Source organism: Aotus nancymaae, unplaced genomic scaffold, assembly GCF_030222135.1.
Source record: "Aotus nancymaae isolate 86718 unplaced genomic scaffold, 86718_ANA_hifiasm-v0.15.2.pri h1tg000062l, whole genome shotgun sequence".
Lineage (NCBI taxonomy): Eukaryota > Metazoa > Chordata > Mammalia > Primates > Aotidae > Aotus > Aotus nancymaae.
Genome location: NW_026988476.1, coordinates 20,498,506 through 20,511,046, shown reverse-complemented (window position 1 = coordinate 20,511,046; position 12,541 = coordinate 20,498,506). Strand labels below are relative to the sequence as shown.

Sequence of the window (12,541 nt, the reverse complement as noted above, 5' to 3'; positions counted from 1 at the left end):
ACGGCCTGCGGGAGTCTGCAAATCTAGCAGGTCTGCTCTCCAGGGAGCGGGACGTGCAGAGACTCGGCCCGCGGTCAGGTCAGCTCCCGTGGAAGGAGGGAGGCCCCCGGGGCCCTTCCCTGCAGCCAGGACCGCGTCCGGGCTGGGCCTGGCTGGGGGTGGAAAGCCGGGGCCCCGCGGCCCCGCCCAGGCCAACCCCGGGCGGGGGCCGGTTCCCATAGGGATCGCGGGCCGAGCCGGGCGAGAGGGAGAAGGCGAGGCGGGAGCCAGGCCCGGCCCAGACCGCCGAGACGCGGTGAGTCCCCGCCGGCAAGGAGGCGCGGGGCTTCCCGGGCCAGCACGTGGCGCCGCTCCAGGCTGCGCGGCGTGGCCAGGGTGTAGGTAGGGGCGCGGGGCGCGGGGCGCGGGGCGCGGGGCGCGGGGCGCGGGGCGCGGGGCGCGGGGCGCGGGGTGGTCTCCTGCGGCCGGGCCTCGCCGCCGCCCTCGCCGCGGGGAGCCGGGAGGTGTCTTCTTGCTGCAGGGAAATGAGACCCGAAATTAGAACCGGGGAAGCCCTTCGCCCTCCCGGTGCTTCAGCCAGCTCATGTGTCTTAGGTCGGATGAACTATAGCGTTAAAAAGATAGATTGTCTTACTGCTCGGCTCGTTTTAGGAAGGCAGGTTACATTTTAACTTGCAGGGTATTTAACGGGCGATTAAAATCGGGTTACCCCAGGCAGCGAACTCTAAGCTGTTATTCCTGATCGCGTTGCTATTGCCGACACGGTTCCACTCTTCATTCCTTAACGTCTGCTGTTCTGTTCTAGACCCGTGACAAACACCCATCGTTGGGTGGGGCTCTAGTAAAGTCCGTTCGTGCCAATATTTTATAAGCGACGTTTTCAAACAATGTGAAGATCCCTTTTTTTTTTTTTTTTTTTTTTTTTGGACGGAGTCTTGAATTGTCGCCCCGGCTGGAATGTAAAGGTGCGATCTCGGCTCACTACAACCTCTGCCTACCGGGTTCAAGCGATTCTCCTGCCTCAGCCTCCTGAGTAGCTGGGACTACAGGCGCCCACCACTACACCCGGCTAATTTTTTGTAGTTTTAGTAGAGTCGGGGTTTCACTATGTTGGCCAGGCTGGCCTCGAATTCCTGACCTCGTGATCCACCTGCCTCGGCCTGCGAAAGTGCTGGGATTACAGGCGTCAGCCACCGCGCCCGGCCGAAGATCCGATCCATTTTAAGATTTATTCCTCTATGATGGAGAAGTATGAAAAAATTGGGAAAATTGGAGAAGGATCCTATGGAGTTGTTTTCAAATGTAGAAACAGGGACACGGGTCAGATTGTGGCCATCAAGAGGTTTCTGGAATCAGAAGATGACCCTGTCATAAAGAAAATCGCCCTTCGGGAAATCCGCATGCTCAAGGTAATTGACTCACTTTTCCTTTTTTCTTTTTCAAGATAGGGTCTCACTCTGTCACCCAGGCTGGAGTGCAGTGATGTGGTAATAGCTCACTGCAGCCTGGAACTCCTGGGCTCAAGCCATCCTTCTGCCTCAGCCTCCTGAGTAGCTGGGATTACAGGTTCTAGCCACTACTCCAGGCTCCACTTTTTCTTTTAAGTGAATTTTTAGGGATGAAAGAAATAAAATGAGTCATGTTATGTTGAAAGAGTGTCATGGCACATGGTTATATCTTACATGATAGCCTTTTGACTTAAGTGACACAAATGGGATGTTTGTGCACAAGTCACTAATTATATAATGAACTAGAAAGGAGAAACAAAAGTGCCAGGTAAGGTGGCATTCACTTTGAGAGATGCTGTGCGACATTTTATTTTTTTTCCCAATAGTTTCTCTCCCACCTGTAGACCTGGCTTTTCAAGAGCCATCACAATTTGATAGTTTGGGGGTGTAAGAAAATTCAGTTTTGCTAGCATTGTTGATTTTTAAACTTCTAAGGTATTTTCTATTGGTATATTCAGTCTATTAAGAGAATTAATCATTTACCTGTTTTCAAACTGCTAGGAAGCTCACAGGTTTTCATCACACCTCATATGTGTTTACTGCTGAGCATCATCATGTCCTGTTTCTAGAAAGAAGCGTTCTCCTTAAAGAAGTGAAATGATCACTTTCTAATTTTTTTTCTTTTTTTTTACTTTTTGTAGAGAAGGGATCTCGCTATGTTGGCCAAGTTTGTCTTGAACTCCTGGCCTCAAGCCATCCTCCCACTTTGCCATCCCAAAGTGCTGGGATTACAGGCATGATCCATCAAGCCTGGCCTGATCACTTCTGAAATGTGTATTGGTTAACCCTAAAAATACCATGATATCATGGGGGGAAAGGTATTTATTACAAGCTGAAAGTGTGCTTTCCCCTAATGGAGAGACTTCTTTACAGAACTTCTGTAAAGATGAAATCCAAATCGCAATGTGAAAGGGGACATGTAATGAATACGGTGGAGGTCAACTTTGTTTCAGTTATGGCCTCTGTGTTCTGACCTGTATAACTAACTACATGACAAGAGCAACTTAGTGAGAGAGAGATTAATGAAACTTCCAGGGGATTTACTATTATCCTTGCTTCTCCATTTTCTCCAGATCACTCTAAAAATCTTTTGCCCTTGGATAAGTGTGTGGGGTCACTTCTAGATAAGGAACCTAAATGGGAAGTAGCAAGCTTTGGATCAACTGAAATGGGTGGATAACAGGGCAACTTTTCTATTTAGGTTTGGAATGTTCTTAACCAGCAGGATATTATCTGTTGAGAGGCGATGCTTCCAAAGCCCCCCAGGGGAGTGCTCTCATAGGAAGGGGTGAGACTTGCAGTGTTTGACCATCCTCCTGCCTGGGTCACTCTACCCTTACCCTCTGTACACAGGGAGGCTGTTGGGCATTTTCACTTTCTCGGGCTTTCCCTAGGGGAGGAGGTAATCATGACATTTCAAAGGTTCATTTACTGAAAGAAAATCTGTTTCTTGCAAAAAGATACTCTTTTTCTGATTCTGAAGATTACTTTTGTGACCTCCCCTTTCAAATCTCTCACCATACTTTATCAATACTACATTCACAGTGATAGCTCCCCAAATTAATTGATTCTTCTAGGATGGAGACTTTGCCTCTGTATCTCTGTATCTCCAAAACACACTCACTCGTTGGCATATCTAGGCCTCCAACAAATGTTATTGTTGGATTGAAAAACAGTAGTTAACAAAATAAGCTCTTAGGAAAGGTGGATTTGCCAATGAATTGGGAAGTCAGATGTGTTCTCTTAACTGAATATTGATGTACTCCAAAGGATGGGTTTGTGTGCACATGAGCCTGATTTCAAAGCATGCCCTCACTCTCCAGATTAAGTGCACAGATGTAGACACCCCTGATGTCTATGAAGTGGTGGGACTAGATTATAGGTAGAGTCTGTCCCTTAAAGCTGTAACTTTTCAGAGTTGTGTGATATTCCTAACACATACCATGTACTACGCTGGGCATGGTGGTGCATGCCTGTAGCCCTAGCTACTTGGGAAGGAGGCTAAGGCGAGAAGATGGCTTAAGCCCAGCAGTTCAAGGCTACGGTGAGCTATGATTAGGCCACTGTACTCTAGCCTGGGTGACAGAGTGAGACCCTGTCTCTTATAAAATAAAGATACTTAGTCAATATTTGCCGAGTAGGTGAATTGAGAGTATGGGAAATAAACATTTTATTTCCTCCATTTATGTATTCAGTAGTCATCGAGCCCCAGTTGTGCCTAAAACAATGTTTATACAGAGTTGTACACCCTACTTTTCAGAAGCTCAGCTCTTGGAAGGGAGGTAGGATGAACTGACCTTTGGCTCTCACTCCTGATAGACTGGGTTCCCAGTGAGCAGGGCATGCGTACTCTTGCCTGGTAAGAACTCTAGGTGCTTGTTGAATGGTGAAAATAAAGTGATTGGGGACATGTTTGAGCTGAACTTCGAAATGTTTAAGGAACATGGAATGAGAGATAAGGCATTCAAGGCAGACACTCTATCCTAGGAAAAGATGTGTAAGTGGAAAGCACGGCGTATTAAGGCAACACAGGTAATTAATAACCGCAGTGTCTTGGCCAAGATGCCTGGTGGGTGCTAACAGGCCAGGAAGAGGAGGAAGGGGGAAGCCAGGGTCCAACAGGATCAGGTTGTTGAGATATGCTGAGTGTATGATAAAATATATTGTTTGCTAAGAAGAATAATAGCAAGGAAAATCTAGCTGCCCCCACCCCCGCAAGTGATAAGTACATTTGTATGCTAATGGGGTAAATCCAGTAGAGGAAAAAAACTTGATTTTGGACTAGGGAGAGAATTGCTGGAGCCATGACCTTGAGTTACTGACCTCAGCCATATTAACCAAAAATATAATTGCATAAAAAAAGACAATTTAGGCTGGATGTGGTGGCTCAGGCCTGTAATCTCAGCACTTTGGGAGGCTGAGACAGGCAGATCACTTGAGGTCAGGAGCTTAAGGCCAACAGGTGAACCGTGTCTCTATTAAAAATACAAAACTAGCCAGGTATGGTGGGAGGCACCTGTAATCCCAGCTACTTGGGAGTCTGAGACGGGATAATTGCTTGAAGCCAGGAGGTGGAGACTCCAGTGAACCGAGATCGCGCCACTGTGCTCCAGCCTGGGCGACAGAGTAAGACTGCTAGATTCTTTATGTACGCTTTCCTTAATCTTTCTGTAACAGGATCCACAGCTGACTCCAAGCTATGGGGTGGAACTTCTTCTACCAGGGTATTCACCGTCTTCTAGTTTGCATGTGAAACATGGACCCTACATGAATTCAACTCCTTTCCATAACTTAGGTTTAAACATATTAAGGATTTATTGGATGAAAGGTAGGATGGTCACAACTAGAAGTCAGGTTACAGAGAGAGACAAGGTGACTGAAAGAAAATCACCTTAAATCAAGAAGTTAGGAGCTGGGCACGATGGCATACACCTGCAATTCCAGTATTTTGGGAAGCCAACGTGCAGATCTCTTGAGCCCAGGAGTTCAAAACCAGCCTGGGCAATGTGGTGAGACCCCATCTCTACAAAAAATAGAAAAATTAGCTGGGCAGGGTGGCATGCACTCATAGTCCCAACTATCCAGGAAGCTGAGGTGGGAAGATCACCTGAGTTCTGGGAGTCAAGGCTGCAGTGAGCTGTGATTGTGCCATCACCACTCCAGCCTGGGCAACAGAGTAAGACCCTGTCTCAAAAAAAAAAATCAAGAAGTCAGGCACGATGGACTGATGCATCACAGGCCCTGTGGTGGGAAGTGAGCAGTGGTTCTGCATAAAGCAGGTGGATGCACTTGAACTCAACGCAGCCCCTTGGAGGAATATCTGTGTGTCCCACAAGGAGGGGGTTATGTGGTTCAAAACAAATACAAACCAACCAACCTAGAATGATTGTGTTACTAAGGCCCCAAGCCCCTATGCTGCTGAACCTTCTCTCTGTGGAATGAAAATGGTAGGAAGAGGAAGGAAAGAATTTCACCTGCAGTGGCAGAAAAAGTAGATGCTTCTAGCGGAGTTGGAGGTCAAGGACAGGACAGAATCATTATGGGATCTCTGGGTAGATGTTCTACTTATGGCAGATGGTATGGGGGCATTAAAATATATTAGACCAGCATCAGTCAAGGGCTGAACGCAGCAGCTGGGACATTGTCTGTGACAGCTCTCCCTCCAGAAGACATGAAAAACAAGAGAGACAAGAAGAAGGAATCGTCTTCTCTGCAGCAGGTAAGGGCAAAGGACCTAGTAGATTTGGACAAACTGCCAAGTATGGTTTTTACCTAGGATGCATAAATTACATTAATGACAACCTTAGAAGGTAGATATTGTTATCCCATTTTACAAATGGATTCTGGATGGTTAATGATTTGCCAAGGCCTCCCGCTCAGTGAGCTGGAATGCAGTCACAGTTCTCTGTTCCCAAGTTCATGCCATGCGGCTTGCCCACACCAGAACCATCCGTCACTTTACACCAAACACCATACTCTGAAGTCTCCCAGTGACTGGTCCTCAGAATTTATACTGCCGTTTCTCCAGCAAGGCCTTAGCTGTGAGGTTCGTGGCTTCTGTGGAAGGCTGAGTGCAGACGTGCTGGAGCAACAGCTCTTTCTGTATCTCATTCCAGAACCCTGTGGACTATTTTAGAAGGCTCAAAGTTACGGTTTGCCACCCACAAAGATGAGAATTAGCGTGAGGGGAAATGTCCATTTGAAAATTAATTCTAAATATTACAATGGAACGTGGAAATTCATAATGGGAACAAGATCACTCATAAAGGGTGAAAATCGATTCTTGGCAGGTAGCAAAAAAATCTAATTTTGTATTGTTTAAAGCACAGATATACATGTGGTTCATATACAGATATGTAGTATTTTTGTGATGTTAAAATTTTATTGGCAAGTGATTAGGAAAAACTGTGTAAAATGACTCTTTACGGGGACAGAAATGGGAAAAGGTACTTGGGGTGTGGGCGAATGGGACTGTTGAGTGTATCCTCGGTGCCAGGACTATGCTCTCATTTGATTTTCATTCCTATGAATGGTAGTAACTTGCAGAATGCTCTGAGCATCCGTTTCTTTCCTCTGTCTCCTCTCATCAGTAGCCTTCTGGTAGGGACAGGGGCTGTGTGACTGCATGGGGACAGGGGCTGCAGTTAGGACTGCAGTTTCTTTTCCTTTTTGGTTTTTTTCTTTTTTTTTTTTTTTGAGACAGTCTTACTCTGCTGCCCAGACTAGAGTGTAGAGGAGCAATCTTGGCTCACTGCAACCTCCACTTCCCAGGTTCAAGTGATTTTCCTGCCTCAGCCTCCCCAGTAGATGAGTCCACAGGCGCATGCCACCACATCCGGCTAATTTTTGTATTTTTAGTAGAGACAGGGTTTCACTATGTTGGCCAGGCTGGTCTCAAACTCCTGACCTCATGATCTGCCTGCCTCAGCTTCCCAAAGTGCTGGGATTACAGACATGAGCCACCGTGCTGGGCCTGGGACTTCAGTTTCCAATTGTGCTCGAAGCTGTGGAGCGACCCTGGGCAAGCTCTAGTGCTTCCTGGAGCCTGGCCCACCTTATCTCTATGATTTATGTCCCTATTTGGCATCGCTTTGCTGATTTTTTGCTGAGGAGAGCAGAGGGCGTGTGGGCCAAACATCTAACAGCAGTCAAGCAGCCTCCAGGATGCAAGAACAGGAGAGTAGAGGGTCAGAGGGAGCACTAGTATAGAGAGAGGAAAGCACAGATGGGAAGGCTGAAGGGTGGGATTTCAACATGGTACTGAGGCCAGCAGAGGCTCAGGAGACAAAGCTCTTCACACGGTCCCCCACGAGGCTCACTAGCTCCAAAGAGCAGACCAGAAGTCCTGCTGTGCACATACCGTCATGGTGACAGGCATACGCTGTAAGAAGTAGGACTGTCAAGGTTGCCTGTTATCCACAGCATTTATTAAGTGCTTAATTGAACGTGCTCTGTGCCACGGCCATATCCACTAAATGCTAATAGAGTACCATGTGAATGGTCCCTAGTATTACAATCTAATTAGAACTTTCACAGTTGTAAAGGCTTCTGCTCCTCAAATATTAGTTGAAGGAGTGTTTGCTAACTCAGTAAAAACCTCAGTGGAAAATCCTGTGACATCTTTCAGAATCTAGTCCTGCTGTTGCTAATAGGGGTCATTTCTAGGCTCCCTGTCTTCTGATTGTTTACTTGACTTGTTGAAGTGGATTAATAACATATGTCTATTAATTATTTTTGCTGAGTTCAGCATTTTCTGTTATGGATTATAGATTAACAACCCCAAACATCTGTGGAATCACATTGTTAACATAAATGAGGGAAGCAGCCTGAATATAGGGCAAGATGGCGGGGTAGAGACTGCAGCAAACTGGAATCCTCATGTCTCATCTGCAGTGGACAGCCACTGCTCAGCGCCACAGACTGCAAGCCTAGGGTACTGGGTTTTCGGTCTTTTTTTTTTTTTCCCCCGAGATGGAGTCTCGCTCTTGTCACACAGGCTGGAGTGCAGTGGCGCGATCTCGGCTCACTGCAACCTCTGCCTCCCGGGCTCAAGCAAGTCTCGTGCCTCAGCCTCCCAAGTAGCTGGGATTACAGGTGCCTGCTACCATGCCCGGCTGATATTTTGTATTTTTAGTAGAGACAGGGGTTCACCATGTTGGCCAGGCTGGTTGCAAACTCCTGACTCCAGGTGATCCACCTGCCTCGGCCTCCCAAAGTGCTGGGATTACAGGTGTGAGTCACCACACTACCCTCTGCCTTTTTTTAAAAAAAAAGACAGGGTCTCACTCTGTTGCCCAGGCTGGAGTGCAGTGGTGCAGTGATGGCTCACTGCAGCCTCAGTCTCCAGGGCTCAGGTGATCCTCCCACCTCAGCCTCCTGAATAGCTGGGACCACAGGAATGCGTCACCACACCAGGCTAATTCTTTGTAGAGATGGAGTTTCTCCATGTTTCCCAGGCTGGTCTCAAACTCCTGCACTCAAGCAGTCCTCTTGCCTCGGCCTCCCGAAGTGCTGGGATTACAGGCATGACTCCTCATGTCCAGCCAGAGTCTTTGTTAAAAATCTAGAAATCAGAATTTCATGTCAAGTGTCCTGGGGTTTTTCCTACAACCTTTTATTCTGAGAAAAAATGAAAATGTACAGAAGTGGAGAGAAGAGTACAATGAATGCCTGCGTGCCCTTAGCTGGATTAGTTCACCAGCTGTTCGAATTTTGCTGCATTTCCTTTCTGTCTTTTTCGCATTCTTCCTTTTCAGAGACAGAGTCTCACTCTGTTGCCCAGTCTGGAGTGCCATGGCACAATCGTGGCTCACTGTACTCTTGAAATCCTGGGCTCAAGTGATCCTTCTGCCTCAGCCTCCTGAGTTGCTGGCATTACAGGCATGTGAGCCATAGTGCCTGGCTAATTTTTTATATTTTTTGTCGAGATAGGATTTTACTATGTTGCCCAGGCTGGTCTCAAACTCCTGGCCTTAAGCAATCTTCCCACTTCAACCTCCCAAAGCCCTGGGATTACATGCGTGAGCCACTGTGCCTGCACTTCCTTTATCTCTGTTTCTGCCTCTGTGTCTCTCTCTCTCTCTCTCTCTCTCACACACACACTTTTTTGGCTGAGCCATCTACCTAAATATTCAGCATTAATCTCCTGAAACAAAGATGTTCTTCTATATAATCATATTATGATTTCTGTACTCAATACATTTATCATTGGCTCAATCCTATTATCTAATATATGGTCTGTGTCAAATTTCTCATATTGTTCCAATAATTGTTATATAACTATATGTAACTAATTATATCTATAAATGTATATAGTTATTTTAAAATTCCAGGATCTATTCAGTCACTGTACATTGCATGACTCTTTAGTCCCTTTAATCTGAAAGACGTTTCTACCTTCTTTATTCTCCTATTTCATCTTTCATGATACCGACATTTTTGAAAAGTCCAGTCCATCTGTTTTGCAAATGTGCCTCGACTTAGACTAACTGGCTGTTTCCACATGATTTGTTACAGGTTAAATGTCTTCAGTAAGAACACTGCATGGGTGAAGCTGTGTCCTTCACACTAGCTCCCGTCAGGAAGTATATGATGTCATTTTTGTCCCCTAATTGGAGGCTATCAGTTTATTCCTTGGTTAAGATGGGTCTGCCATATTTCTCAATTGTAAAAATAATTTTCTCCTTTATAATTAGTAAGTTATCTGTGGGGTGATATTTTGAAACTGTGACTGCCTTGTTCCCCAACAACTTTTGCCCAGTGGTTTTCTTTTTTTTTTTGAGACTGAGTCTTGTTTTGTCGCCTAGGCTCGAGTGCAGTGGTGCGATCTTGGCTCACTGCAACCTCCACCTCCTGGGTTCAAGCAATTCTCCTGCTTCAGTCTGCTGAGCGGCTGGAATTATAGGTGCCTGCCACCATGCCCAGCTAATTTTTGTATTTTTAGTAGAGTTGGGGTTTCATCATGGTGGCCTCAAGTGATCCGCCCACCTCATCCTCCTAAAGTGCTGGAATTACAGGTGTGAGCCACTGTGCCCGGCATCACCCAATGGTTTTAATCACTGATGATTCTTGCCTGAATCAATTATTTAAAAGTTATTGTAAAACAGTTATTTTTCTATAATTCTTTTTTTTTTTTTTTGAGATGGAGTCTCACTCTGCCCTCCAGGCTGGAGTGCAGTGGTGTGATCTCAGCTCATGGTAACCTCTGCCTCCCGGGTTTAAGCGATTCTCCTGCCTCAGCCTCCTGAGTAGCTGGCATTACAGGTGTGCACCACCACGCCTGGCTAATTTTTGCATTTTTAGTAGAGACGTGGTTTCACCATGTTGGTCAGGCCGGTATTAAACTCCTGACCTCATGATTTGATGGCCTCAGCCTCCCAAAGTGCTGGGATTACAGGCGTGAGCCACTGCACCCAGCCTATAATTCTTTCTATACTCATTAGTTATCATTTTTCTGTAAAAAAAAGAGATTTTCTTTCCCTCTCCCCCACCACCGAGGCTTTTAGTATCACTGTGAATTCATGGATTTTTAAAAATTCAATATGTTGGCCGGGCATGGTGGCTCATGCCTGTAATCCCAGCACTTTGGGAGGCTGAGGCAGGTGGATACCTGAGGTTGGGAGTTTGAGACCTGCCTGACCAACATGGAGAAACCCCGTCTCTACTAAAAATACAAAATTAGCTGGGCGTGGTGGCACACGCCTGTGATCCCAGCTACTCGGGAGGCTGAGGCAGGGGAATCGCTTGAACCCGAGAGGCGGAGGTTATCATGAGCTGAGATCATGCCACTGTACCCAGCCTGGGCAACAAGAGCACAACTCTGTATCAAAAAAAAAAAAAAATTCAACGTTACACACCATCACTGTCAGTATTCTTTTTGACTCTGAAATTGTTATGCATGTAGCATCTGGGGCTCCTTCCATCTAGCTCCGGTGTCCTGACAGATGTCCACCCTTCTTTGAGCACTCGTTTCCTGTGTGGCACAGCCGAACGTCCCGGGCTCATCCTTCCCCAGACCTGGATCAGCCATTTCTCCAGAGACCTGTGGTTCCTTTTAGTGAGAAGGAAATTTCCTGACCTTAAAATGTTGACAAGTCATTTCTAAGAATTTTAACATCATTCAGGCCAAGCGAAACACATCTGCAGATAATGTTTGCCATATAAGCTGCCAGTTTGGGGCCAGAGGGATGGTACAGCTTTCGTTCTCCGCAGATGTTCTCAGGAGAGACTTGCAGAGATCTGGCCCATGGATGTTCATTACTAATGTATAGCTAGATGCTGGGAGTTTGTGTAAACTGGTTGTCAACAGCATAGGAGACAAAACAGAGCATTCCTTTGCCCACATCGATAGAAACCAAACAGTCCTCTTATCATTATCTCTCCCTATTTGTTCAACAAGTGGAGACCTGTTTAATTTTATTTTTACAAGATAATACACTAACTGCAAATAGTAACAGTCTATTTTGTTTGTTTATGAGAAGATTTTTTGGCTTAGCTCTTGATGTGTTTATCTAGAAAGATTATATTCCTGCTGTGTAGTGAACTCCTAAGTGATAAAGCTGCCACACAAATACTTTAAGAACAACAGAAGCAGAAATCAACAAGCTGGCTGGTTACCTTCTCAAAGACTCCCAGTCTGCAAGGAGATTAAGCACATGCCACCGTCTTTCAGTGTCCTGCTGCCACTGCACACACCCTGCCACACACGGTAGACTCTAGAAAACAAAATATCACAGAGCAGGACGAAGCAGATAAGTGATTTTTATGATTCACATGGATAAAACACGTAATTTATGCTATTGATTTCTTTGCCACTTATTTTTGTTTCTAACCTGTAAAATTTCTACGTGGACAGCATGTGGTTTTTTTTTTTTTTTCGGGGGGGGGACTCCACCCAGGCTGGAGTGCAGGGGCGTGATCTTGGCTCACTGCAACCTCCTCCCCCCAGGTTCAAGCAATTCTCCTGCCTCAGTCTCCTGAGTAGCTGGATGCACACCACCACGTCCAGCTAATTTTTATATTTGTAGTGGGGGCAAGGTTTCACCATATTGGCCAGGCTGGTCTCGAACTCCTGACCTCAAGTGATACGCCCACTTTGGCCTCCCAAAGTGCTGGGATTACAGGTGTGAGCCACCATGCCTAGCCTACAGTGTATATTACATATCGTAATTATAAGACTTCAAACTACACTAAAAGGTAGTAATGTTGGGAATAAAAGGCTGACACCTGACCCGTTTATCTGGCACAGGATGGGAGTTAATGGAAGACCATGCTCTGTGCTGAAAGCAAGGAAGAGCTCTCTGAAGCACCAGAATGTGGCCAGACTTGCTGGCTCTAGCTGCAGCCTTTTCCTCTGATTGTTTACTGAGTGTATCTAAAGTAGAGCACGCTCTATACCTTCAAAGGAGATGCCAACCCGCCATAGCTATAGATCATCTGCTTGATGCTTCCCTTCCTCTTCACCCTCCACATTCCTGAACACATGTTTCTTTGTTTAACCACTCAGTAAATAGTGTGGTCTCCAGCGCTCAGGG

The 12,541-nt window shown here is 46.1% G+C and overlaps 1 protein-coding gene across 2 annotated transcripts in view; it reads left to right on the top strand.

Annotated features, from left to right (window-relative positions):
• The first annotated feature begins 938 nt into the window (after positions 1 to 938).
• CDKL1 (cyclin dependent kinase like 1) overlaps positions 939 to 12,541 on the top strand; it is a 62,392-nt gene continuing 50,789 nt past the window's right edge. The window contains exon 1 of one of the 2 annotated variants that reach the window (XM_064365850.1): positions 939 to 1,409. In XM_064365850.1, the coding sequence (XP_064221920.1) occupies positions 1,239 to 1,409 (171 nt within the window). In that variant the 5' untranslated portion in view covers positions 939 to 1,238. The remainder of the gene's footprint in view (positions 1,410 to 12,541) is intronic. The other variant, XM_021668188.2, reaches the window with a different exon arrangement.